Here is a 27,633-nt window from a genome sequence, read left to right as displayed (position 1 = left end):
ATGGAGGAGCGCTTCATCAGAGTCTGGTTACAAATATTAGTAGGTCATTATTGGGTGCACATTGCACAATGTCGGTTAATTACATTTCGCGTTTATCTTTAGCGTTTTGATTTAATATCCTGCTTTACTTTTTGCGGGAAATCGTGATTCATAAATCATTTAATTACGTGCTTATCCATGCGAATCATCACCATTACGGTATTCTTCACACTGCACTTGGTATTCCCCGAATCTTTTAAGTTTTTTTCCACGTTTAAATCTTGCCCGTGCCTCAAATTTCGTGACGTCAGACAATTACTGGTACAGAGTTATGCAGCCAGGCCGGGCACGGCTTATGACCTGACCCTTCCATAACCGTCAGGGCTCCAATGGAATGCTATTAACAATTGTAGGACTAGTACCCATAGCTTCTGGGCATCAGAATGTTTGTTCGACTCAAGTTCAGTACGTGCAACAATTTGCTGTAAGACTCTTAAAAGGTCCCCTAACTAAATGATGCATTGTTGATGAACGATTCTGTGTCGAGTTAACTGTCTTAAAGACGAAGAATGGCCGAGAATTATCCACTTCACTTATGATTCAAGTAATATTGGGTTGTAACAGGTGCACTGCAGGTGTTTGCTCTCTGTTAGCTTGTTATCTCTGTCTCATTCTGTCAAATGCTCACGCTCCTATGCTAAATTAGGGCCACAAAATGAGTTGATGCGCACTTTAATTTTCTATTTTATCATCGGAAACTTTTTTCTTATCTCGGTGGATAATCGTCCGTTTAAGGTGATACAGACTTCCCGCGCTAGCACGTTTAGTCCTACGGAGCACGGATATTTCAACTAAATCGTAGGGCGCCGTGCCAAAACAAAGAGAAAAGAAAAATCTGTCACTATTTCCGAAAGTTGTGTAGTTTGTGGCGCGCGCACTCATCATTTGTTGTTGACGTTGGTTTGCCGCCAAAATCTCCGTCACGTTTTACCGGATTTGGCGCCATTTACGACAAAAAGACACCACTTTCCGGGATAAAAATTTCAAACAAATATTAAAAATAAATACCTTTCGAACAATTGAAAATTTGAAAAATTCGTTGAAAGACCCAAATTATACCCGGATACAAATAATCTTCCCAACGCGAATGTTAAAAGAACGAATATAAAGTAATAAAGGTCATGTTCTGTTTTAAACAAAATGCCTGTCCGAACGATGTGAAAATATTCAGCTGAAGATTTCCTGGTTAAAACGGTCAGCGAATCACTACACTGCAGCTGCAGAGTGCAGGGCCTCATTTAATTATAAACAATAAATTAAAACCAGGTAGTGCTAGTAACAAGATGTCTTTAATTTCTATCTGAACTTTGTGAATAGCGGATGTTTGCGTTTCCCTTTGTTGTACTCCATATATGACATACCAGAACCACCTGAAACATGGAATATAGTATACGTGATAAGAGGTCGGAAAAATAATCTTCGATGTTCCTTGCCCAGATAACGCACGAAGATGGAAGAATGCTTATGGCAATAAAGAATTGATAAGAAATCTTCTCAAACATTCGGGCCGTCAGTTTACCTGACAGACCGGAGGATTCTCCATGTTTTCGGAAGAATTTATTTTTGGATCTGGAACCGGCAATTCCGTCTACTGGCACTTCTTCGGTGTCCGCGTCCGCATCCGTTGCAGCAAGAACCTGACATGAAGTTAGAGTTTGCAGTCTGGTTTCTCGGTAATGCGTCACGAAAATATCATTAAGTAACCCAAGAAACCCTCTTTTAGTTTTATCTTAAAAATGCAAAATTTCCCGGTAGAGGAAAATATGACCGAGATAAGACACCTACATTCATGATTTAATTAACGGATGCTCCACAATATTTGAGCAAGTGGTAAATATTGCTCTTGGACCCAGTCCAAGAGTGTGGCAAAAAGTAGACAGGGCGAACCCGAAAGCATGGTGGAATTTCCTCGAATCGGGCACTTTTCCCGGCCTCCCCACTTGCACATCTAGGAAACACTCAATACTTTTGCATATACTGAATAATGTTTCGCAGACATAGCTAATTAGTCAACCCTAAGGCCGGAGCCAAATTAACATGTTCAAGATAAGTTTAGACGTGACATAATAAGAAAATTAGATAGAAATGGTTAAGTGTAGACGGGCGTCCTGGTCCGGGAACTGGAACTTCCCGTTACTTACTTTTTGGAGGAGCTCCGCCTGTTCTGCCTTCGTGCTGTAATGTAGGTCTTGCTGGTCCATGCCCTCGAGCCTGTTGATAACCTGCACACGATTAAATCATCATTAAATATAGAGTACAGAGCGCGGCGTACATGTCACTTAAAACACAACTTGATATATAACATATAATAATATCGACACATTTATCTTGTTGTGGAATGTAGTGAGAGACGAACCACGTGGCTGATAAAATACAGGGGAGAGCAGCAGAGAGGGTGATAGTAATACTCGTGGGAGTGCGCCGTTAACTGTCACATATTTGGGATATTTAGTGTATGCACATAAAGTAAGAGCTATATTTGCCACATCATGAGGTGATCCATCAACCACTGGTTGATTCAACCAGGCACGAAATATCACATACAGTGTCGAATTAAATGTCAACGGTCTACGGTAATTCAGGGTTCTAGTTCTATGGAAAATTCCCGTAAATTCAGGGTTCTAGTTCTGCGGAACAACCAGTGTTCTGACTTTGACACAGGACACTGTAGTCCTGATTTGTGTGGACGGGACAGTTTTCTTACCTTAAAACTGTAGCCCTGGTTGACCAGAAAGCGCTGTCTCTTGTTGCTATAGTACATTTCTTGGGTGTCTTGGGAGACTAGGGTGTAGAAGAAAGCGTTGTACTCCTCAGACATCATGTTCTTCTTCGCTCGCAAGATTCGACCTGTCACAAATCAATAGTCAACATCACAAACAAAATTAGGTTTCGTCAAGAAGTTATTTAGCTTAAAAAACCAGAGGACGGTTTAAGGAAGCAACCGAGAAGTATTTTCCGAACCGAATCAAAATACATTTTAAATCGAATATTTGAGATTATTCCGCTAGGTGGGTACTCATAATAGCAAAACTGATAAGTTTGAGGAGCCTGGAAGCTGGTTTTGCTCCATGTTTTAGGCGTGATTATTGAAAAGTTGTTCATTCTAAAACTCGCAAAATTTAAGTAGACAAGTATGTTCATTACGGTGACAAAATTTATAGCCTTCATGTAAGAACTGAACGTATTACACCATTCTCTTGCTATCTCATAAAATCAAGAATCGCGTGAATTCCTTCGAGAAAATTAATTAATTACAAATACAAACAGTTGGTTACACATGATTTATCGTTAGTTCATCGTTCAAGTGATAGTCATGTGATGTCACCGTACCAACTGATATCATATGGTAGTGGACCACCAATTATGCGAAGTTTTACGGCTCATTATTCAAAGTTCATTCAACTCACGATCCAACTGAGTAGGTCTTATCTTAAAGTGTAAATCTAACTTCGACGTTTGAAATACAGTTGAACTCACCAAGCCGCTGAGCTTCTTGTCTCCTGGAGCCTCCGTGAGATGATATTTGTATCAAAACATTAGCTTCTGGTAAATCAAATGAGTTGTCTCCTACCTGAAGAACAGTTGTGAGATTAAGTTTAGAAAGGGACTGTTCAGCGTTCACATATTACTTAATCACTTTTTGGCCAATTTGTAACCCCCTCCCCCTACGTAATCAAGTTTACGCTTAGCTATTGTGTCAAAATTACACTACCGTAATCATCAAATAGAAACTCCCCTCTCCCCTTAGTGATTACGTAATATGTGAACGACCCCAAAGGGTAGAAAGCTATGACTTCAGTTTGTTGTACAGTCATTTTGGTAGTTGCACTTCCAAATCCAATTTGTAAGTTAAATTGTGCAAATACTTAAGTTCTTGGTATGCAGCCGTCGAGGAATTAAGTATCATGGACTTGCAACCCGGACTTCTGGCGAAGTTTTTAAACACTTCTAATTCGGTTAAGATCCGGTCTTGCTCATATCAAGTAATCTGTTTAGGAATTGTCAACCTTGTGACAAGGGAAAGACGCGGAATCATGAAAGACCACTGTAAAACCCGGAATATTCGGATTTGACCAATGATTCTTTCGGGTTTAGGAAACTGTTGTTGGAGAGCAATACAGCAGTGGATAGTACGACGAAGGACAGTATGGTAGAATATTTCCAAAAAGAGTGGAGTAACGGAGGCCGTCACAGGACACTCAAATCGCTATGGACGCTACACAAACCTCGTATTAAACCAATAGGATATAAAATCACAACAACGGAGGGTGTTATATTTAAAGTTCAAAAACCTTGGATATGAAGACAGTACAAAGAAGAGGATTGAACTTGAAGTTCTGGAGAATTCTCATCCGTTCCGTCTGGTGAGTTGGCCCGTCAATGAAGGGTTTATTGAGCTTGATAGCGTAGTGCCTCAAAGCAAACACATTGTCCGAGAATACGATAATCTTGTCAGATCGCTGTTCGTGGTACTTTATCAGGAACTCGCACGCTCGAAACTTGTTCGGATTCATTGTGTACAACAACTGAGGAAATATCACAGTCAAAATAAACGCATCAGTTGGAATCAGATTTAATGATTTAAGATTAAAATACTTAATTACGGTAAGTAAATGTAATGTACTGTAAATGTACTGTAATCTGTTCACCAAATCAATGATCACGCAAAATGAAATCGAGGCTCATATTTTCAGGAAAATCAGCTGGAAAATCAGTTAAACGAACTTTTCTTTTTCTACTCTTGATACTGAGGTACTCTCTGTAAAACTCTGGAGACATGGGACACCAAACCTCGGAGCAGTGAACACGTGCAATAAACCCTAAACTCTGCAGCTCCATCCAGTTCGCTTCGTACAATTTCGGCCCTGTGTTATTATGCAATGTATTACTAATTATTCTAACGCCGCAGGCTCAGCGTTACGTTAAATTAACAGCAACAATTTCTTGTTTACAGAATTTTTTCAATTTTGTAGGTATACCCAAGTAACAATTTTGTAAGTTCTGTCACCTCATCACCAATAATTCAGTCTACTGCAAACACATTATTTTGCGTTAAATAAGCAAAACTATACCGATACGCCCGACATGTATAATAAAGTAAAAAAGCTTACCTATGAGAAAGTTGAGATCAGCTATTTTGTCGTCCTCTCTGACGAGGGTGGCTGTTAGTCCCAACTTACAGTGAGCCTTAACCTCCGTCAGGACCCTTCTGAACTGCTTGGCTGGGATGGTGTGTACTTCGTCTAAAAGGAGCAGGCCCCACTCGGTGCCGTTTATAAACTCCATCGACTGAAAAATACCAACTTGTTGTTTAGTTGCTGTCAATTTCATTACATTTTATTGTCTTACGTAACAAGTCCTCATATTATGATATTATGTAAAATCTGAATGTTTAATGCTCACCTTCTCCGCCTCATAACTCCGCTTGCTGGTGAAACTGACCATGGAGTAAGTACTGATCGCCACCGCCGTGTTCTGATCAGGCTTGTCCTTGGTCGAGGATGTGAACCGGACGATGAGTCTGTCTTCAATGTTGGCCCACAGTTTGAACTGAGATTTCCACTGTTCCACGGCGACAGCGCTGGTGCAAAGAACTAAACACTTCTTACGGATAGTACAGGCTGTGGTTACTCCCACAAGTGTTTTACCGGCACCTGGAGAGAGGGGTTAGCTTGCATTGTAGGTTATCTGTGTTATCATGGTGGAATGTCAATGGACAACTGTAACTGTGTTTAACACGTCACTTTAATCATAAAATTGAAGTCATATATTGTATCTTTATTCTTTGTAGAGATAACAGGATTTGGTTTTGTTTTACACAGCATTTGAGAGAGTCGATGTATCAATACAGATGTGACCCGTAAATCAGACCGTAAAGAAATTCAAATAATACGATAAGGCCTAGAACAAACCGCAAGGTAGAACGATGATACCGCTTCTAGCACGGCCGTTCCCGAACATTTTCCGTAAGCTCTTTTCTTGGTATGGTCTGAGCACGGTGGTTGGTTTGAGCGTCATGTCCACGTTTGGGTTTACGGTGTCGTTCTTAAAGTCGTACTCAGCCAGGAGCGGGTAATCGATCTCTATACACCTGGAATGTCCGGAATTTTAAAACGGTTTTAACTTTCTGAGATGCACATTTATTGCTAGAAATACAACCATGAACAGCCATGGACAATGTTTTTGTGTGTCATACAGACATATTATTATGTAAGTAATTCTCATGATCGCTAGAATTATCCGGTAATACTAATAGTGAATTGTGCAGTGCTTAAAATGAGCACAAATTTCTTATATAATCGAGATCCAGAAAACAATGTAACATTTGTTCGAGTTTGTGAGGGGGAACGAAGCACAAAGTTACACAGAACTAATGGCAATAAGGGAGTAAGTTCAGGGCGGGGATTGAACCAAGGATAGTGCATATTGTTCTGCATAAAGTGGTTGAATATTAGGACTTGAATCGTTTATGTTGCAACCTTGACCGGTTTGACTTTCGCGTCGTTGGATCAGTCAATTATTTAATCAATAAAAAGTCGGAATGATTGGAGAAAATGCAAAATTATCCCAAATTTTCTATTTACTGAGTTAAAATTGAAATAAAGGTAGCTTTAATTCCCAACAAATTACCGCTTAACTTTAAGATCCACCTCGCAAACATTCACTTCATCAAATCTGTCAGATGCAGCTGTCCAGTGTCCCTATTCAAGGACTTGGCTAGAGAAACAATAGTAATAGATGTTAAATTGCATAATGGAGACTTTGGGCAATTTAAACGGGATCGAGTCTCCATTATGCAATTTGACGTATATTACTATTGTTTCTCTAGCCAAGTCCTTGAATATGGACAGCTGCACAGTGAACTACTACTATAACTAGTTTGGAGCTTAAAAATTTTATTATTCGTCTCAAAACAAAAAGGCTCGAATGTTTGTATTTCAATCATCAATGCTTGCGATTCCAACGTCATCCCTCGTCAAGCTTCTTATCGCAAATCAATTAGGTTAGCAAGACTCGAAGGGGTCTGGGTATTTAAATACTTTTCATTAGGCAAAAAAACAAATGGTCCTCAGTGCTTGTCTAGTAGATGTTTCAGAGCTCAGTGCTCAGTGCTCAGTGCTTGTCCAGTAGATGTCTCAGTGCTCAGTGCTAAGTGCTCAGTGCTCAGTGCTCAGTGCTCAGTGCACAGTGCTCAGTGCTCAGTGCTCAGTGCTCAGTGCTCAGTGCTTGTCTAGTAGATGTCTCAGTACTCAGTGCTCAGTGCTCAGTGCTAAGTGCTCAGTGCTCAGTGCTCAGTGCTCAGAGCTCAGTGCTCAGTGCTCAGTGCTCAGTGCTTGTCTAGTAGATGTCTCAGTACTCAGTGCTCAGTGCTCAGTGCTCAGTGCTCAGTGCTCAGTGCTCAGTGCTCAGTGCTCAGTGCTCAGTGCTCAGTGCTCAGTGCTCAGTGCTCAGTGCTCAGTGCTAAGTGCTCAGTGCTCAGTGCTCAGTGCTCAGTGCTCAGTGCTCAGTGCTAGTGCTTGTCTAGTAGGTGTCTGTCTGCTAGCCGTTAGACCCCCCCTCGGCCCCGGCCCCACCCCTCCCCAGCTTGTTAGACATACAGCTCTTTACCTTTTAAAAGTCAAATCTCTAACTACGGCCAATACATCTTACCTTTAGACAAAGCGTTTTAGCCTAGTATATCCATGTCTTCTCTAACATCCTTATATAATGTAGATTCTTCAAACATTGCACACATTCTTATAACATTGCTCACGAATCTTGTTGAATTATTTGACCTCTAAGAATCCTTGGCCATGGACAGGTGAATTTCTAAAAACTATTAAGATTCTAAGACAATACTAGTTCACAGTGACCAGGCTATGTGTTATGTTAACCTAGAGCAGGTTATACGTATAATCGATAATACCATGCTCTCTGAAAAGAGAGGAGTTGACCGTTTAACCGAGAGACTAACCTCCGCAAGCTTTTGTAAAATAGCCTGCTCACAATTCTGAGTACACGGCGACATGGCAGCTATCGACTAATCCTCACATTTTTGAGGACAAAAGGGAGACCCATCCCTCTCATTCGATAAATCCTCGGTATTATGCGTTACGAACCCAGTGGTAACAACAAGCATGTCTTTTTCAATACTATTCGAACACGTTATATAACCGTTATAAACGTTACATAACCGTGTTGTCCTCACTGGCGTTGTGTTACACTCATTTAACACTCCTGACTCCCAGAACAATAACATTAACGTTCAAGTAGCGAGATAATCGGGGCAGGGTTAACCTATGTCTGCTCTCACGACCTTATTTCTCTAGTTTATGTCTCACTATTTGTTTTGTCGGTTAAACTTTTAGATCTATTTTCTGCTCGAGCCTTCATCCGCAAAATCATATATTTTCTAAGTCTGCACGTTCCTTTTGTTGTTTTTTGCAATTCGGTTAATTTCGGAAGTTCAATTTTATCACCAATTCAAAAATATGTTTAGGTTGTAAAAAGTATCTGTTACTATGTTGGCGGAGCTGCTGCTCTTGATAGCAGTCCAGTCAATCTGGGCTTCAGATCAAAGTAAGAACCATCATTGAAAAAGTGAACCAGGAGAAATAACGTTATTTAGGATCGGAATTAGGAATACTTTTTTTTGTTGGTCTGCCGAAACAAAATGTTCATAATTAACCTGTTTCATCTTTCAGGCTGGGTAAAAGTTGAACAAGGAGTAGAATTCGAGCACAATTTAGATGTGGCCCCTATAGAGATCAAATCTAATGAGGAGTCAGTGACAACAAGTGAACAGAAGTATCTTTGGCTCCAAGGGAAAGTCGGAGACATTGTTAATGGATTCTCGACAGCAATATTAGTACCAAATTACCATCTCTGGCTAGGAAATTGCAATAACAATAATAAAGCAGTCTTTAACCCTCCACCTCAAGGAAATGAGATTATTTGGACAATCTTCAAAACAAAGACGAAGATGGTTATCGAATGTAATGGAGTTTTTTGTAACGAGTACACTTATAATAGTGAGTCAGTTTCTGATGATGCCAGATGCAAAGTTTCCACCAAACCGACTGACACACTTCACTTTGTTAAGTTCGATGCTCAAGTGGCAACTGAGTATAGAATAACAGGTATGAGAGTGAGAAATATATATTCTAAATTTTACAAACCGAAGGCCGAAAGGTTTAACGGTAACACGGTCTAGGCTATTCAGCTGATGCACAGTCTATTTATGATTCGTCAATTTCTGATAATAAGTAAAAAGAGTTGTCGAAATTATGTTCTTATTATTAAAAATGATTAGAGTTTTATCAAAATAAAGAAAATCAGCGGCAAAAACCAAGTTTGAATTTATTTCAGACTGGAGAGCTCCAACTTTGGAGAAAAATATTGAGCACGACATAGAGACGACCCCGCTCCAAATCCGAACATGGGCTGACAATGACGGATCTCAGTTGTGGATTAAGTTCTTGAACGCCCAATCGAAATTTGTCTTCTCAATGAACTTTAAGTTTGACAACGTCTACAACGTATGGATTTCTGCAAACTGCAATAACGGGAATGACGCCACTTTGATGAAAAACGTCCCAACGGATCACTACAAAACATGGATAGTATACAAATCATCCACTGAAATGAAGATAGAATGTAACGATGTGGAGGTTTGGAGCATCGTGTATAGCTCCATATCTCAAGGGTGTCACAACCAGTTAAGTAAGGATTCCTCCAAACTATTTTTCAACGAAGTTAACAATCGTGACCCACCCTCCCCCACTATCTTCTACCGACCTTCAGGTAAAATTCAGCATGAGATGATTACTTTTGAAAACTTGTAAAATGTAATCTTAACGCATTACAGTCTTTCCCAACCCGATTGCAAGCATCTGTACCTGATCTATTCCTGATATTATAACAATTTATATATAATATTTGACCAAAACCCATAATCATGGGTAGAGTGGACCGCTGCCAGTGTCTCTCTTTCCCAAACAAAAGGAAATGATATTAATTTGATTGACCGTTCTCAAATGCAAAATGATACCGAGAATGAAATCGGTCGCTCGCTTTTCCCATTCATTCACGGCTTACGAATTGTATAAATAAGTTTCGATTGATTACATCAATCAGATGCTGTAAAAATCTCTTTGGGTTGCGTTCGGGTCGATACCTAGTATTTCGGGGTAAGGGACAAGGGTGGTAGTTATTACTTATTGAACAAGCTGAAGTTTATTGAATCTTCATTGCTGATTGCCGAGTACAGCTGCCTTTGGGTAGTTCTTCTTAATCTATTACAATTGTAAATGAATGGGAAAAGCGAGCGACCGATTTCATTCTCGGTATCATTTTGCATTTGAGAACGGTCAATCAAATTAATATCATTTCCTTTTGTTTGGGAAAGAGAGACACTGGCAGCGGTCCACTCTACCCATGATTATGGGTTTTGGTCAAATATCATCTCTTTTTGATTATAATGTCAGGGTACTTTATAAAGTCGAAATATAAACTGATATCTTCATTAATTAATAAGGAGGAAGTTTCAACGATTTCGAAATTTTCCTTTAAAAACATTTCCTTGTGTTTAGGTAAGCATATCGGTCGATCACTGACTGAATATGCCACCTAATACTCATTCAAGTTGGCATTAAATTCATATATAATGACATTAAACTGTCGTGGCAAAGCAGAATTTGTTGGAAATCACGAATGAGCAAAATTATCACCTTTCGCACGTGCAAACTTTGAGCGGACGTTGCGTGCGCATCCAATATTGAATCGCCGTAAATTTTTGCATGTAATTGTTTTATATATAGTTTGATAAGCATGCAAAGTTTCAAAGTATTTCAAGAAGAACTGTAATCACAACGGCACTCTAAAGTTGACAGAAAATGACGAAAACAGTAATTTTCAGTGATTTTAGCAATTTTCTATCAATTTGGGCGTGTCCCCAGACCCCACGTGTGCAACTTTTCGATTTTCAACTTTAAAACTAGCCTAATGCACAATTTATACCTATAGGAAGCAGAACTGAGCTCTTCAACCCAAGGCATGGCCCAACACCAGAGAATACTAAATCGCAAAATTGACGTTTTTATAAAATAATTCTTCAAAAAAGCACAAACTTAAATGACGAATATCTTTATGAAGGAGCAAGCTAGAAAAACTTTCCGGTAGATTTTCAGAATGCTTGAACAATTATCTAAGGTAAAAATTTCCTCAGATTTTGAATAAAATTACTCCTTAATGGTTTAAAATTAATTTTAAAAGTTATTACTTTGTCAAAAATCAAGTTTTAAAAACGGTTAACTTGATGACGTCATCAAGGGGTGTTTATGACGTCAAATAATTTTTTTATACAATGTAAACTAAAGTATAAACAATTATTTGCAAGACCTGTGGTCGGAAATGGCTGTATCTTTTATACTTTTGAATCTATGGACACTTAAATACAGGCTACAATTGACTGGCAAAGCGTCTATCCCTGAATATGTATATATATATATATCACGACAATCTGTCGTAAAACAGGGGTTCTAGAAAACCCATTTCCCGATGCTCCTGAAACCTGAAACTTTTTTTGCAGTCGATTTGGTCAACGTCTAGACGCCCTGAAAAATTTCAGATCTCTAACTCAATTTTAACATGGTTTTTAAGGCACCTAAATATGGCGATTTTGGGTTTTTTACCGAATTTCGTATAACAGTGCTGGCGAGTATTTTATGCAAATTTCTTAAAAATCTCAACATAACTATTTTTTATTCCTGTCATCTTTGACATCAAATTAGAATGTTTTGAACTAAAAATAATTCTGCTGAACGACTTCCGATGAGTCTTAATGCCTGGAAAACTCCTGCCGGAGGCGGCGGCCTTCGGCCGCCGCCTCCGGCCGGAGTGCACGCTTCGCGTGCACAAAAGAGGCTTGTAACGTGTACCAAAGGAGGTATAATAGTAAAGGGGGTATAATAGTAAAGGGGGTATAATAGTAAATGGGGAACATAGTATACCCACAATAAATGCAACGGTCGTGCTTGCCAGCACTGTGATCCTTTCATCCGTAAATTAACTTTCAGAAATTTGCCAGTCTCCAACGATTGACAATGCAGTTATCACACCACGATTTCCTTCAACCCGTGGAAAAATTATCACAATAAAGTGTGAGTCTGGTTACGAACTAAGGGGACCTGCTCATTTCACATGTGAAACAGGGAACGTTTGGGAGCCCAGTGATTATAACGCATCTACTTGTGGTAAGTGAGATGCAGCAACTACTTATAGTTTCAAATTCTTTATTGAACGATACAATGGAGGGAGCCGGGGGAATTTGCACATAATGTGCACATTTGGCATAATGCAAATCTACCGAAACTTTAAAAAATCGATTCATAAACAAATTGAACTCTAATAAGAAGCCTTTATTAAACGCGGATGTATTTTAGATGCGTGTCCAGCTGGGGAATATAGAGACACAAGCGTGACAATTTGTAAAACGTGTCCGGTCAACACAGTGAGCAAAACAGAAGGTGCAAGTGAATGTGAACCCTGCGAAGTTGGGACGGTAGCCAACGCGGATAGAACAAATTGTGGTGAGTTTGAACTTAATAAAGTTAACTTCATAATGCATCATATTATCAAAAAGATGAACTACGATTTTGAGCACTTTTTCGGATATCACAATGAGTCAAATAGCTAATTGGGCTAATTAAACCCAAACGTATTTCAGATGCGTGTCCAGCTGGGGAATATAGAGACACAAGCATGAAAATCTGTAAAACGTGTCCGGTCAACACAGTGAGCAAAACAGAAGGTGCAAGTGAATGTGAATCCTGCGAAGTTGGGACGGTAGCCAACGCGGATAGAACAAATTGTGGTGAGTTTGAACTTAATAAAGTTAACTTCATAATGCATCATATTATCAAAAAGATGAACTACGATTTTGAGCACTTTTTCGGATATCACAATGAGTCAAATAGCTAATTGGGCTAATTAAACCCAAACGTATTTCAGATGCGTGTCCAGCTGGGGAATATAGAGACACAAGCATGAAAATCTGTAAAACGTGTCCGGTCAACACAGTGAGCAAAACAGAAGGTGCAAGTGAATGTGAATCCTGCGAAGTTGGGACGGTAGCCAACGCGGATAGAACAAATTGTGGTGAGTTTGAACTTAATAAAGTTAACTTCATAATGCATCATATTATCAAAAAGATGAACTACGATTTTGAGCACTTTTTCGGATATCACAATGAGTCAAATAGCTAATTGGGCTAATTAAACCCAAACGTATTTCAGATGCGTGTCCAGCTGGGGAATATAGAGACACAAGAGTGACAATCTGTAAAACGTGTCCGGTCAACACAGTGAGCAAAACAGAAGGTGCAAGTGAATGTGAACCCTGCGAAGTTGGGACGGTAGCCAACGCGGATAGAACAAATTGTGGTGAGTTTGAACTTAATAAAGTAAACTTCATAAAGCATCATATTATCGAAAAAGGTCAACTACGATTTTGAGCACTTTTTCGGGTATCACACTGATTCAAATAGCTAATTGGGCTAATTAAACCCAAATGTATTTCAGATGCGTGTCCAGCTGGGAAATATAGAGACACAAGCGTGACAATCTGTAAAACGTGTCCGGTCAACACAGTGAGCAAAACAGAAGGTGCAAGTGAATGTGAGCTCTGCGAAGTTGGGACGGTAGCCAACGCGGATAGAACAAATTGTGGTGAGTTTGAACTTAATAAAGTTAACTTCATAAAGCATCATATCGAAAAAGATGAACTACGATTTTGAGCACTTTTTCGGATATTACAATGAGTCAAATAGCTAATTGGGCCAATTAAATTAAAACATATTTCAGATGCGTGTCCAGCTGGGGAATATAGAGACACAAGCATGACAATCTGTAAAACGTGTCCGGTCAACACAGTGAGCAAAACAGAAGGTGCAAGTGAATGTGAATCCTGCGAAGTTGGGACGGTATCCAATTCAGACAAAACTAGTTGTGGTGAGATTGAACTTAAATTTTATAAACTATATCATTATCAAATCTCATATATTGCATTATTTTAAATTATTCAAATTTTAGCTGATTAGATGCTATTGATCGGCATTTACTTTGGACGGGGCCTGTTTATTTTCTCCAACGTCTGCGGTCATTCGGGGTTTTATTATAATCAATAAATATCCAGTTTCAGATACATGTCTCGACGAAGCAGATGAGACCAATGGGTCAATGTACAGGGGTACTGTATTTGTCACAGTATCAGGACACGTCTGCCAGAGATGGGACTCCCAATCACCAAATTCACACTCGGACATAACTTCTCAGGAGTAAGCCATGTTATCTATTCTTACTAATGACAGCTAATAGTCAACCGCAAACCTAAACCAGTCTTATCAGATTTTATGTCCAATCTCAATTAAATTATTTGGATCCTCACGTAACTGGGAAACAATTATACAATATTTAATATTATATGATATTATAAGAAATATATAAAATTAAAATTGTAATCGAGGTGTTGTTGTTGTAAATTTAAACGTTATTACATGATAACACAGCCAAGTTGGAATTCCCAAACTTTAGGGAATCAATTTGTCACAGCATCATTTTCAGATTCCCTGATGCAGGACTGGAAGATAATTATTGCAGAAATGTAGACAGGTAAGTCCTTCATCTGCTAGGATACCTTTGTCATCATATGGAGGCAAAAAAGGGGCAAATCATGGTACAAAAAAGTAAATTAAAACGAAATTGACAATAACACTACACTTGAGAGTGTTCAAAGAGAGTGAAGATTAATAAATTATTGTGAATTCTCTTTTCGGAAGTTCTTTTAAATAACACGTGTTAATTTGTTCTTCAGTGAAGTAGGTCCCTGGTGTTATAATGGCGGGGGAACTGACCCTCGATGGGATTACTGTGAAATACCTAAATGTGGTAAGTAGTTCTATTAGTCTGGGCAGTTATGGACAAGGTGACCAATAAATACTAGAAGGATCCCAATGCCCCAAGAATTGATACGCCGAATCTTGCAAGTCCGGATCTCGAAAGTAGAGTTGCGCTTGTGGGTCTTAATTTCATGGCCGGATTCCGGAGCACTAGTTGGACAGGATATTAAAAACCATTTGATTTCAGTTTCCACCTGTAACGAAGTACAGATAGAAAACTCTCGTACAATCAAAAGTGGAATAAAAGAGGGCGTTGCTGTGAGCGTTGTTTGCTTGGCAGGCTTTGTTGTGACAGGCTCTAAAACGATCACGTGTAACACCGGGGGTATCTGGTCCGACAGCCCTCAGTGTACCAAATACGGTAAGATGTTCATAGTTTCTGATTTAAAGAGGAAATCTCCTCGGCTAATAACGAGGCTGTTTTTAGCCGAGGATACCTTCATCTACCGACACCTAACTAAAGACATTTACAAGAAAACAAAATTAGACAGAACAAATAAAACGACAAACAGTACTAACTTATATCTAAGAAGAAACAGAGGGAGAATGTATAATATAAATAATAATTAAGCATACCTTCTTTGCACGTTTTCGATATCTTTCTGTTTGATCTGGAAGGACAGAACTTTGCTCTCGGACACCTCCTCCTCCTCATCTTCTTTATCAAGAAACTCCTGTGTGAACACAGGTTAGTGCACCCAGGTAGTTTCTTGTAAGTTATTCAACGAATAACGTGCATAAATTGACTGTCATGCGATCTTTAAAACCCGGTCGTCCATTATTTATAAGCGACCTATGGATGTGAACATTATACTGGTGGGGACTGGGGAGGTGAACCATACTTTGTCCGGCACGTGACATATATAAACCAATCAGCTTGCAACATTGATCAGTCGAAACACAGAATCGCTGTCACGTGTCAAATCAAATATGTTTCACCTCTCCCCAGTATCCAGTGCAGACAGATAAGATCTATAAGAAACGTGATATAATAATACCTGCAGATCGTCCGGAGCCTCAGCAGAGACAGCAGCAGAAGATCCCGGCTGAGCAGGTTCTGCCACTGCCTTGTTGTTTGTAGAGAACATGTGAGCTTTTGTTGATATCTTCTCCTCTATCACGGCACTGTCTCCTGAACTTTCTCTGGGGGTGGTTATCGTTTAGGTGAGAGGATTTCATTGGTTTTATTGGTTTCAAGTATGAACTTTTATTTTATTTTAATCAATATTTAATTAAATAATTGTAATTTTAAAACGTTTTGATAACATTATCAACCTGGCACCAGCAAGAACAGGATCTTTTAATAAACACTGCAGGACATCCAGGTGAGCCGTTTCAAGGAAGTACTTGTTGTGCTTGAGAACCAGCTTAACTTTACCGTAACTACTGGTACACATCCTCACAAAGTCTTCAACACCCGCCGGCATGGACGTTTTACTCAACTGTTGTAGAGCAGGTGGTTTATATTCTAATTACTTTTCTAGTACTACTTAACTTCATATTTTCCCATTTGCAAATTAACTCCAATTTTAACGAAACTTGGAAAATGATTCTTAATGACGATGACAATTCTTTTACCTTACACTTCGGTTATAACCCGTACCTGGGAGAGATATTTGACTATGTCCTCGGTCTGAAGACCGACACTGACCGCTGCGTACAGAGAGTATGGGGTCAACCTGTACTCGTGTATGTTAACAGGTCGACAGACAGGCTCAGCTATCGCTATCAAGAAATCGTGAGCTTGTCTGAAGGAGTAAAATGTTTGACAAGTTGGTGAAGGAAAGCTTAATTGATAGTCACTAATTATGATGTAGAAAAAGTCACAATGATCGTTAAAGCGTAGACCTAACCAACATACATTACTTCAAAAACTAGTCTAAATTGAAATAAAAAGCTCAAAAACCAACTTGTAAATGGGAGAGAAGGATTCAAGGAATATTTGGCCGTCTGATGTGAGAAACAAGGGTCGTGTCTTGTGGTCTGGCTTCATTTTAACCTCCTTCCTGTAATCAAATGCCCCATATTCGTCGCGGGGTGTTTCGAATGCTGCTGAAAACGTATAGTTGAATTATCCAGCTCATTGATGCAGATGTAATGTGGGGTTGATTAATCTTGGGCCCAAATCTCAATAAAGCTCAGTTTCATTTATACTCTTTTCTGTAAATGCGTGTAATGTATGTCAATTGGTTAACGGTTATTTTAGCTATACGGTTATTTAGCATGATTTAATAGCCGCTCTGCCTTTATTGCGTCAGCTGGTTGAACATAATATTATGACGCAGTGAGACTATCGGATTACGATGTATGGGGACTTGCCATGGCAAATTAAAATATATTGACTCAGTTACATCGTTTCCTCAAATTATTTGTTATATATAGTAGTTAAATAATAATAGTAGTTGAATAATAATAGTAGTTGAATAATAATAGTAGTGTTGAAAGTATGAGCGAAATATAAATATTTCATTTTATTTAATTCCATTTTATAATAAGCATAGTATAACACTCGGAGTTTGAACAAAGTTTTCCTCAGAACGTTCAAAGAATACGGTACCAAAGGAATCCTTGAACATCAAGGTGTCGAGACAGAGATGAACTAAACATCAAACATATGTTCTACATAAACCTTTCTCACTCTAGCTGCAGTCTTGTAGTGTTGAGTTGACTTAATCAATATTTTCCTAACTTTCATAAATCATGTTGCTGCCTCATTGTAGTTATTTTGGTCTTGTGTAAATGTAATTGTAATACATTGATGTAAAATTTATTTGAATTTTGAAATAAAAACATCGACCCCTGTTAACGAGCTCTTAATCTACTGTTTCATAGCATTGGGATTTTATTCATAATTTGTTAGATCAGAATAAATAATAATATACTTGTCTTATATAACTGATCATCAGTTATATAAGACAAGTATACTATTATTTATTCCCTCCATTTGTAATCTTGGTTATTTTCTAAACTTTTATCAAACTGTATCTTTTGTCACAAAGAAACATGCTTTGTTATTTATACCCCAAATTTAAAAAAAAGAGATGGACAATTGTTGAGAGACAAATGGCCGAAATAATTATTCCTTGCGATAAAATTCGACTGTATCAAGCTAAGCCGGAGTTGAATTAGAAATTTATTGATACACATGTGATTCTTCATTACCCACTCCAGATTAATTATCAAACCTTGAAGGGAGTGTTTGGCGCTGTTAGGAATAGCTATCTTCTTCTTACTGCCCTCCCCATCCTCCTCACCGTCTCTCCTCGCTCTTTTACCCGTCATCAAGTTACATAGCTTCTTTCTGGTAGATAAGAATCATAATAATGGTGCTCAGAAATTCAAATGATTCTTATCTTCAACATTTTGATTTCTTGTGCCTATCTATCAATTTGGCCAAAAAGGGCTCGTTTTTATATTATGTGAGAAACGTTTTGTCGTGTTTATAACCCCTCCTCCCAGCATTTACTAAACCCCCGGCCCCCATTCAGCAATTCCATCTAAACAATTTAAAATATGAATAATCTTTGATACTTAATTGAAATCAACTCTGTGGAGAAAAAGCATATTTAATCATTGATCAACTTTATCTCGGATTTAACAGCAGTATAATTAGTAAAAGTATTATTAGCAATATATGCATATGAATGAAAAACCGTAATTTTTCGCAAAATATGATAATCTGTATAATGAAGACGGTCATAGAACAGACAAGGCAGGTCGGTCGGGTGCCGGTCGGCGGTAGGTGAGCGACGGTCGGAGGTCGATCGGAGGTACAGTATAGTTACAGATTATTTTAAAACTCTTCTACATAAGTCTGCCGCAATAAATGGCTGCTGCTCTTGCATCTTTCAGATGCCTGGTAGTGTTTATTGCTCTGCTGGCTGCGTCGTTGAGGGCCTCCATTCTGATCCTTCCGTTGGCCCCGAAATCTCTCTTGACGAGTTCGAGTAGTCGGGGGTGGTCGAGGACTGCCAGCTCTGCGATCCAACGACGCCGTCGTAAGACCCTCCCTGGGATGCCGTGCTTCGCCAAGGCTTGAACTGTGGGACCAGCACCGGTGTTGATCGCTGAAAGCGAAATTGTAGCTGAAAGCAAAATTGTTAATGTGGAAGCACAAATGAAGAAACCAATCTTCATCAACAAAACAGGACAAAATATTGACCAGCAATCAGCATTCAGCAGATAATATAAACGATAATAATTACCTGTACACAAGAGCATAGATTTTGTGTCTTAAAGTCCTAACCAGCCCCTCAGACAAGACCTCCTGTTACTGAAACTTTTCTTCCTGAAATTTTATCGACATTACACCCACGAATCCAAATCACGGTATTCATTATATAACTTTTGTAATATCGTTATTTCACCAACCATCTTGATTGATTTCAAATACTTCCACTGAGTAATTAATTTTATGGTTTACGCCATACGTTAGGCAAACTGGTGCAGAAATAATTATAGTAACAACCATGATTCCTATACCTGAAGTGGATTACATCTCTTGTGTAGAGCATGTTCATTGTCCATCGCTTGCTTTAAAGAATATTGTTTATTCAACCCATTACTTTGTTTTTCCATCTTTAGCTCAGAGATCAATTTTGTGTTTGCTCATATCCGATCTTGAGGTAGTTGGGTTGTACCTGAGTCCTGAGATATAAGTAAATGAACTAACATTGTTAAACCTAGGAACGTGAACAGACCGGATATCCGGCAGAATATGGTTCCGGCCGGATATCCGGCTTTTATATCCGGTTCCGGTCCGGTATCCAAGAATTTGGCCGGATATTCAACCGGAAATTCCTTTTTTAATGTTCCTGAAATGCATATTTTTGTCTGAATTCTTGTAAGGGACATCCATTCAGTACTCTCAGTGACCAGTGAATTCACTGTAGCTTCTTATCTGTCAGCGAATGTTATAGACCCGTTTAGGTGAGATTTAGGTGAGAAGTCGAAGTAGTTACCAAGACCGATGACAAAATAATGCTTTACTCATGAGCATTGCAAGCAGAGGGTTCCTTCTTTATTGTGGCAAGCAAATCCGTTACTAACTCCCCTTCTACCTAGGATTGAAAACAAAGGCCACTATGCTATTAAAAATCTATGGACATTATCCTCGGTTATAATTATATATCGACACCACGAACTTGTGAGAGCTGAATTTTGGGCTTTACTTCTAAGGGGCCATCTACTTAGGACGTCCGTTAAAATCGCAGATCCCCCTGTCCGGGTGTGTCCGAATTTTAAAAACACCCCCTCCACCTTACGTCCTGATTTCCAGCTACTTTCAAGAGTGCGAATAAAACTCGGCTGTCATGAGCTGCTCTGGGAATCGAATTCCCGTTCAAAATACAGGGATCTAAAGTCTAAACTTACAAAGTAATTAGTGTCAAAGAGTTGAAATAAATGGGACTTTTTCGTTAATTCTGCCAAAATTTCCGGATGTCCGGATTTTCAGAAACCATCCCCTCCCCTTGTCCGGATTTGTCCGAAATTCCAAAACCACCCCCTTCCTCCTTATTTGCCGGACGTCCTAAGTAGATGGCCCCTAAAACAATTTTACATTTACTGCTACGCAGGGATGTTCTGAATTCTTGAAATGTGCGTTTTGATTTTATATCGACCATTGGTTGAAATTTGAGATAGCCGATAGGGCATGAACACAGTTTATAGTCGGACTGTAAGTTTTTTATTGTGTCCACATGGCTTTTAATATTATAATTGATAAAAACCCACAATATTATAATTGATAAAAACCCACAATCAAGGATTAGTTTAAATTTTCCGGCAATTTCCGGCAGCCTCAAATTTCCCGGTTCCGGCCAGGCAAAATCCGGCAAACCGGAAAATAGATTGATATCCCGTCGTTTCCGGTCCGGCAGCCAAAACCCTAGACCGTTCGGTTCCTAGTTGAACCGTTAACGTTAGGTCGTGTGTGATGGTGTGCACCAATTACGCTTGAATCAACCTCAAAGGGTCCTAATATTTTACTAAAGTCGTAAATTAAGTAATATGGGTCACATACAGGGTGAGTTGAAAATAATGTGTGGATTTTAAATGGCTCTAATCTATCAGCTGCTTTTGGTCCCATGGAAACATATTGTACAAGGTAAAATTACAAACAACGCGAACGAGCATGAGTAAATTTGGCAAATTGCTATTTTTAGTTCTTAGCTCCTGAATCTTAGACAAATTAGCTGCCAGCCGTGCACAATTGTGAGATGTTATTGAATTATTTGAATAACATATTCTATGCGGGCATTAGTAGTGCACTGACCTCTGTTGCATTAAGTAAATACACGTGCAAAGATTGTTGGAACGACATTATGATCGTTGTTGTTGTCACATAACCTTGTGTTCAGTGTGTTTTACATTCAAATCGACTGTATCTTTGGTTGGGATGGATATCTTAAATGCGATAAAATCGTAAAAACTGAATATTAAAGAATACTGTTAGCTTCCTCCCTGTGCGATCAAGGGTTTTTCTTTTTGTCAAATCAATACTCGTTATAGCAGCACTTTTATGAGCATTCTGCCCTACTCTGTTCTGTGTTTATAAACAGAACCGTCCTTGTACTGGTTTAACAACACACAAAACACGACCTTGTTCTGGCCGCATTTAAATCGTCCAATTAACTGCACTATAGTGCATTTATCGTTAGGCACCTGGAACCTCCTTTTTGATGAGCACTAAAAGTAAACGGTCATTATGAGCATTGTATAGGTTGCTCCATGTCCAGAACTTTTTTTTCTCACTTGATATCTTAGCAACAAACCATATCTTCAATCTCTAATGAATAAGCCGAATATGCTGTTCCATATATTTTCTAACCTTCTTGAAACTATAATTTATACACAACAAGATACAAGGCTAGGTCGGTCACTCCCGGTGTTGGGATGGCCTGAGGTGCTTATCTCCTTTTCAGTAACCCTAAGCCACTCTGTGCCGAGGCACTATACTAGCTGTAGGGGGGTTAGTCCTACGAGCCAGGGAGTGTGAATCACCAGCCGAAGCTGTACCAAATCATAGCTTGGTAACTGGCCGACTTGAATCCGACCGGATTTGAACCCGGGCCTTCTGTTTGGGAGGCAATCGTGTTACCACTACACCACCCGGCCGACAAAGTAAGCCTCGGCGGGGCTCGAATTCGCAATCACCGGCTTAGAAGGCCGACGCCTTAGCCATTAGGCTAAGGCATATGCCTTCTAAGACTGAGGCTAAGACTATAATTTATAACGCCTCCTTTATAAATTCCGTCCTACCTAGAACAAAGGTCACGGTGTATTTAAGTCTGGAGGCGGTTGTTCAAAACTTATAAGTGATACGAAATGTTTATTAAGAGTCGTTTGACTTGGAGAATAGAGTTTAAGTTTGTGTTGAATAAAATTTACAATAGTCAACTGACCTTGATACAAAATTTACAAGTGTTTGTATAAAGGACACTACGCTTCAACAAGGAGTGATTAGAAGATGATAATGAGTAATTACATATTATAAAGACTAACGAATTGCTATCTGTGTTTAGGACTACTTTAACTTTACTCTTTAGTTCTACATTCCAAAGCGAATTAGAACTTGCTTAGAAATTTTCAACTTTGTTGTATTCTCTATGATATTATAGGGTTCAGACCGCTCACCTCGATACAAGCCCACCTTATTGAGGGAGGGGGGGCGGGGTGAGTTTTCAAAAAAACATGCGTTAATCGTCTTCAGCTGTTTGCTATCTCGCACTAAGACCCCCGTTGTTAGTCTATTTTGAGGCATGACTCAGCTGTGATTCAATAATAACGTTAAAGCTAGTACCTCATCATGGGTGCAAATAAGTTCCAAAAACCAAACATTAACATCCCGAAACCGAAACTTTGACATCGATGTTTCCACGGGGGAAAAGGGGGAGGAGACGACCCAAATTATACTTTTTTGTAGAATTGTAACTCATCACAACCGGTAGCTAACGAGACTGTAGTGCTATAATGCAGCTGTGGAGTATAATTTATACAGATCAGCACATAATCACTCATTACAGATCATTAACCGAGAAAATTGCAGGGTGCATCTGGTCGTGGGATTGCTTGCAACCAATCAAGATGGGACTTTAAATCACATGTCGAGGAATACCGAATGCGTGATTAGAGTTATTCACTGGATATTTAAAACTTTATGAGCCCCATGCTAGTAGACGGATTACCCATTATATTAATTCTTTGTAAATATGTGGGCAAACTAATGAGACATTTTTTTGGAAAACTAATAAGACACAATTTTCCAGCTTTATGGTAAGATCCAAAACCTCAAACATATGATAATATTATATATATGCCCAGTGAGTCTGTCATCAGTGCTCTCACACCGTAAGTTTTAAAGTTTTTGTATCGTTCATCCTCGGCTTTCACTGTTCCTTTTACAACTTTTGAAGACATCTTGTTATCCTGATCATTTTTCTTTTAAACACTATTTTCTATTGATTTAAAACTATTGTCAGTGTCTACAGAGTTCAATTTACCTTGTTTCATTTTTATGAATTGTCGCTGATTGTCGAGTTGCTTCGATTTCAACTGATCCACTTTACTCGCGGCTGATCTACATAGTTCTACACAGGTCGTGAACAGATTTTCAACCAGGGTTGCCAGTGGACATTTTTTTCAATTTCATCAGAGGACACAGTGGTTGCGTTCTGAAGAATGATATCTTGCCCAGTACTTGGCCAGTACTTGATCGCCAGAGTATAATTCTGTAACCGAGAACAAGCAAACGTGTCGGTATTATGATGTTGTACATGTTGGTAAATTTTAATCACTATCTTTAGTTTAGAAAATTCTTAGATATATGCGTTGCAATGACAATATTTCATTACTTAATACTTCAATTGTCTTTCATTGTGTTGCTATTACTATGAAGTTGATTGAGCCGGATCAATTAAAATTTCAAATTCTGTATCTAATTATCTTTATATTACATCTTCAATATTAGAATATCTTACCAATAGGTCAATTGACACGGAAATCATGACAACAGAAGCAGCCGGACACACTTTCAACGAGATCACGGACATAATAATTGGAGGACTTCTCATCTTCAGTATAATAGTTAGTCTCATTGGGAACATTCCAGCTTTTCTCTACTTCTGGTCGATCAGGAAGAAGTCCCTTCATTTTGCCCTCTACACAATCGTCAGCGCTGCAGACGTTTGCACGTGCGTCTGCGCGTTCCCAGTGGTCGCTTCTTTGTTCAACAAACGACGCCCTACTTTGTTCAACAACTACACTTTCTGCGGCATCTGGACTTTAATATTCAACTTTCTTCAGAGGTTCACAATGTTCATGGTGTTGATGATCAGTGCCACAAGATGCATTGCTGTTTTCGCACCTTTTTACAAAATCAACGAGAAAGCAGCCATGCTGGCATGTGCTTGTTTTGGGGCATTCATCATCGTAGTTGATATAGCATATGTTGCCACCGCTGAACTCAGCTTTCTCTACTGGTCTCCTGGTGCCGGCAGCGGAGTGGCTCCGAGTGTTCTGCCTCCCGGAAAAAGCTGGACAATCTATATCCTTTTGCTCCTGGTCATAATTTTTGGGATATCTTTGGCAGTGTTCGTCAGCTTTGTTCTGAGCACAGTGGCGCTGCTAAGACGAAAAGAGGCCAACACTGAAACCGCCAGAAAGTTCCGAGGGGTAACTGTTACTATAGCTTTATTCACCGCAGTTTTTCTGCTGAACAATCTGCCACTTTTTACTATGCAGCTCCTGCAAAGCTGTATTGAATGGTTTGAGTTGGACGACTTTATTCAGAAAGTTCCGGTCCTGTTCTGGTACGGTTTTATGACGAGTCAGTTCTTCTTCACAACACTGAACACTGCTCTGAATCCTTGTCTGTATTTAGTGCGGATGGAAAAGTTTAGAACGTGGGCATTTCAACGTTTTAGAAAACCATCTGCACTCTACACTGTCAACAGTACATATCAGTCCAATAATTTGGCGTCGCTGGCAGAAGCACAGAGGTACAAAAGAAATTATTAATGGCCGACAAGTGATTTGCAATGAAATTAACTACGAAAATCATCTTCAAAACAGCACTCTGTGTATTCAATATTATGATCTGATTAGAAAGCCCGTGATCACAGGGAGGAAGGTAATAGTATTCTTTGGTAGTCAGTTTTCATAATTATAGCATCAAAAAATATCCATCACAACCGAAGACACAGCCGATTAAAATGTATCTCGCACTGAACTTGAAGTCTAAACATAATAATGTAATTACCACAAAACCGATAAAAATTACGTTCAAACAATCATCGCACGTGCATGTGCGTGCAACAACCCTTGTTACCGTGGTTACTATGCAACTTTCTATTTCTCATCTGATTTGCACGTGGGCGGTCGTGCAAAAAGAATTCTTTGAATTATTATAATCTGATAATTATGAAATTTAACAATAACTTGTTTTCTGTGCACGATCGCCAATAGTTTAAAGACATTGCTTGGACATACCTGATGATGACAGAAAGACATCCCTTTCTTTTCTGGAGAGTCGGTGGTGTAGGGTGGTGTAGTATTCATGTACAGCGTTAGTTGTGTCATCGAGTTTAGTTACCATTTTGTTGAGCACTCCTACCTTCGCAATGTCTTCCTGGGATTGATAACTTTGAAGACAAGCTTATTTAAAGATAAGTCAATAACTTGGTAAACTAGCTTATTTGCATGGTAGCAATACAATTATATTCCACCCTTTTTTAAGCTAATTGGTAGTTTCCCTAATTTTATTCGTATGGGTATTGGGTAATGAAGTGAGTTTTGAGTTTGGATTTAATGTTAGCTCTGCAACTAAACAGGGTTCTCTGGGACTCTGAGCAAATCAGTGTTCGCTCTTTTGAATCATGATTGCTGTATTTAGTTACTGTCTAAGGAAACTTTTACCGCTGTAATCTTCAAATTGACAAAAATGGCAGATCCTCACTTATTTGACTGTGTCTGAATTACCTCAAAGCAGGTGAAATTATTGTGCGCAATCACGAACGAATTAAATTCACCGCATTAATATTGCTTGATTCATGTATTGAAATGTTATGAAGCGAGATTGGATTTGAAATGTTTTATTTGAAACTTTACTAAAAATATCCTCGATACAATTTTGTAACGATCACTTAACTTACGTAAAACTTATGAAGCAATATATAACTTAAAGCCTATGTTAGACTTAATGACGCAAAACTAGAGCACAAAATGGTTGTTTCCCTAGATGGCTTTCCACCACTTCCAGTGCATGCGAGGTTGTCACGCGCAGTGCATGCACCAGTGGCACTACACAGTATACATTACACAACGAAGATGTTCATTTAACTTGACAGATATTTTTTATCCTGTGGTCGTATAGAGAAAAACAAAGTAAAAATATATCAGTTTCTTTATCGCATTGTTATAATCTCATAGTCATGTTTGTTATTATTCCTTGCACTTGCCATGCAACTTTTAGTTGGGAAATATTCGTTACTTTTTCCATGCACCTAGTTACAGTTGACCACTTTCGCAGAAAACAAACTCCACAATTAGTATAACTACTTTTATTTTAGGAAACGAGCTTACCGATTGCCGAAGCGAAATGAACCACGTTATTTTTTGCGCGACCAAATGTTTTAGCACTGATTTAACTGTACGTGATGTTTATTTGATTAAATCCGAAAGATGTGAACAGTGAATAATAATCATCACAGTGGTTATTTCATAATAGGTGATCCACATTTAACTCCTGCGATTCAACTTTAAATACTTCCCATTATATGGCTGGGTTTCCTACTTTATCCAACTAGTAGTCGTACAAAGTTTAACTCAATATCTGCTTAAGTGTGGATTTTATAACAGAAAGACTTGTAAATCCACAAAGCCGCACACAATGCAACTACCTACAATTTGATCCCTCCCAACTTACGAATCCGATCACTAATTCACCTCAATTAGTGAGAACCAGACAAGATGCACCCGACGTATTATTAACGTTTGCCATGGGCATGGTACAAACAAATATGCATAAATAAATAGTACTATACTAGTACTAGGTGATAGGTCAAGTTTGCCGCCCTGCATATTTTATGTCGGGAACGATATAAATAAGGTTCTACTCTAACAATTAGTTAGAGTAGTTATAACAGCTACCTGTTACAACACAGTTGCAGCAACTAAGCTGCATTGACGTCCTGAATATTTATAATGCCGTGGCTTTGCTGGTATTATCATGGACTTTTTGGATAATGGGAACGGCCCGGAGGTTTAGTTTGAGTCGAAGTTGTTTGGGGTTTGGGTCGGTGAAGTTTGGTTTCCAAAACTCAGATGAGGGGACTGAATCCATTTTTTCATTTCTGTCGTAAGCCGTATCACCGTTCGCCTGTTTTTGAAAATTGCACCCTCCAAGCTTTAATGGACGTTTAATTATTTTACATTTATTCGTAAACCTAGTAATAGTAATGGATTACGTTGAAGAAGCCTTACTCTATTCTGGTGTTGGTGAATGTTAAAAAATATTTGTTGAACTTGACTTATTAATAGATTTGAAAATCAAATTTTACAAGATGCACCCGGCGAATTGTCGTTATATATATTACATCTCCATTATCAAAATATCTTGCCACAAGGTCAATTGACACGGGAATCATGACTAACAGCACCCA

At 38.9% G+C, this 27,633-nt stretch overlaps 3 protein-coding genes across 4 annotated transcripts; 2 read left to right on the top strand and 1 right to left on the bottom strand.

The window, feature by feature from the left end:
* Positions 1–1,005: 1,005 nt before the first annotated feature.
* LOC134823429 (general transcription and DNA repair factor IIH helicase subunit XPB-like) lies at positions 1,006–18,273 on the bottom strand. 2 transcript variants are annotated; one of them, XM_063834886.1, is made up of 16 exons: positions 18,160–18,273; positions 16,885–17,026; positions 16,578–16,722; positions 16,250–16,416; positions 15,973–16,117; positions 15,551–15,648; positions 5,952–6,130; positions 5,443–5,693; positions 5,151–5,328; positions 4,765–4,904; positions 4,332–4,565; positions 3,517–3,610; positions 2,744–2,886; positions 2,181–2,261; positions 1,559–1,676; positions 1,006–1,409 (listed from the first exon to the last, which is right to left on the bottom strand). In XM_063834886.1, the coding sequence occupies exons 1-16, from the start codon at positions 18,254–18,256 to the stop codon at positions 1,336–1,338; spliced, it is 2,286 nt and encodes a 761-aa protein (XP_063690956.1). In that variant the 5' UTR covers positions 18,257–18,273; the 3' UTR covers positions 1,006–1,335. The 2 variants fall into 2 exon arrangements, with proteins under 2 accessions (XP_063690956.1, XP_063690957.1); XM_063834887.1 differs by having other exon boundaries at positions 1,009–1,409; positions 16,885–17,023; positions 18,160–18,271.
* Positions 8,528–14,683, top strand: LOC134823067 (uncharacterized). The gene is made up of 11 exons (XM_063834417.1): positions 8,528–8,598; positions 8,724–9,158; positions 9,388–9,822; positions 12,096–12,272; positions 12,462–12,608; positions 12,746–12,892; positions 13,030–13,176; positions 13,314–13,460; positions 13,599–13,745; positions 13,881–14,027; positions 14,640–14,683. Exons 1-11 carry the CDS (start codon positions 8,541–8,543, stop codon positions 14,681–14,683), a joined length of 2,031 nt encoding a protein of 676 aa, XP_063690487.1. The 5' UTR covers positions 8,528–8,540.
* Positions 18,274–23,977: 5,704 nt separating the features above from the next.
* Positions 23,978–24,991, top strand: LOC134823276 (sphingosine 1-phosphate receptor 2-like). The gene has a single exon (XM_063834686.1). It carries the CDS (start codon positions 23,978–23,980, stop codon positions 24,989–24,991), a length of 1,014 nt encoding a protein of 337 aa, XP_063690756.1.
* Positions 24,992–27,633: the final 2,642 nt, after the last annotated feature.

Source organism: Bolinopsis microptera, chromosome 11 (genome assembly GCF_026151205.1).
Source record: "Bolinopsis microptera isolate Bmic1 chromosome 11, MBARI_Bmic_1.0, whole genome shotgun sequence".
NCBI lineage: Eukaryota > Metazoa > Ctenophora > Tentaculata > Lobata > Bolinopsidae > Bolinopsis > Bolinopsis microptera.
This window is presented reverse-complemented; position numbering and strand designations above follow the sequence as displayed.

Bases quoted from the DNA above. Each gene is read 5' to 3' on its own strand.
- LOC134823067 (XM_063834417.1), top strand. From the start codon at position 8,541: ATGTTGGCGGAGCTGCTGCTCTTGATAGCAGTCCAGTCAATCTGGGCT. The intron at 12,273-12,461 runs GTAAGTGAGATG...GATGTATTTTAG, and splicing joins TTATAACGCATCTACTTGTG to ATGCGTGTCCAGCTGGGGAA. The intron at 13,177-13,313 runs GTGAGTTTGAAC...AACGTATTTCAG, and splicing joins CGCGGATAGAACAAATTGTG to ATGCGTGTCCAGCTGGGGAA.
- LOC134823429 (XM_063834886.1), bottom strand. From the start codon at position 18,256: ATGACGGGTAAAAGAGCGAGGAGAGACGGTGAGGAGGATGGGGAGGGC. The intron at 6,131-15,550 runs GTATGCTTAATT...CGGACATTCCAG, and splicing joins ATCGAAAACGTGCAAAGAAG to GTGTATAGAGATCGATTACC. The intron at 5,694-5,951 runs GTTTGTTCTAGG...CCCTCTCTCCAG, and splicing joins TATCATCGTTCTACCTTGCG to GTGCCGGTAAAACACTTGTG.
- LOC134823276 (XM_063834686.1), top strand. From the start codon at position 23,978: ATGACAACAGAAGCAGCCGGACACACTTTCAACGAGATCACGGACATA.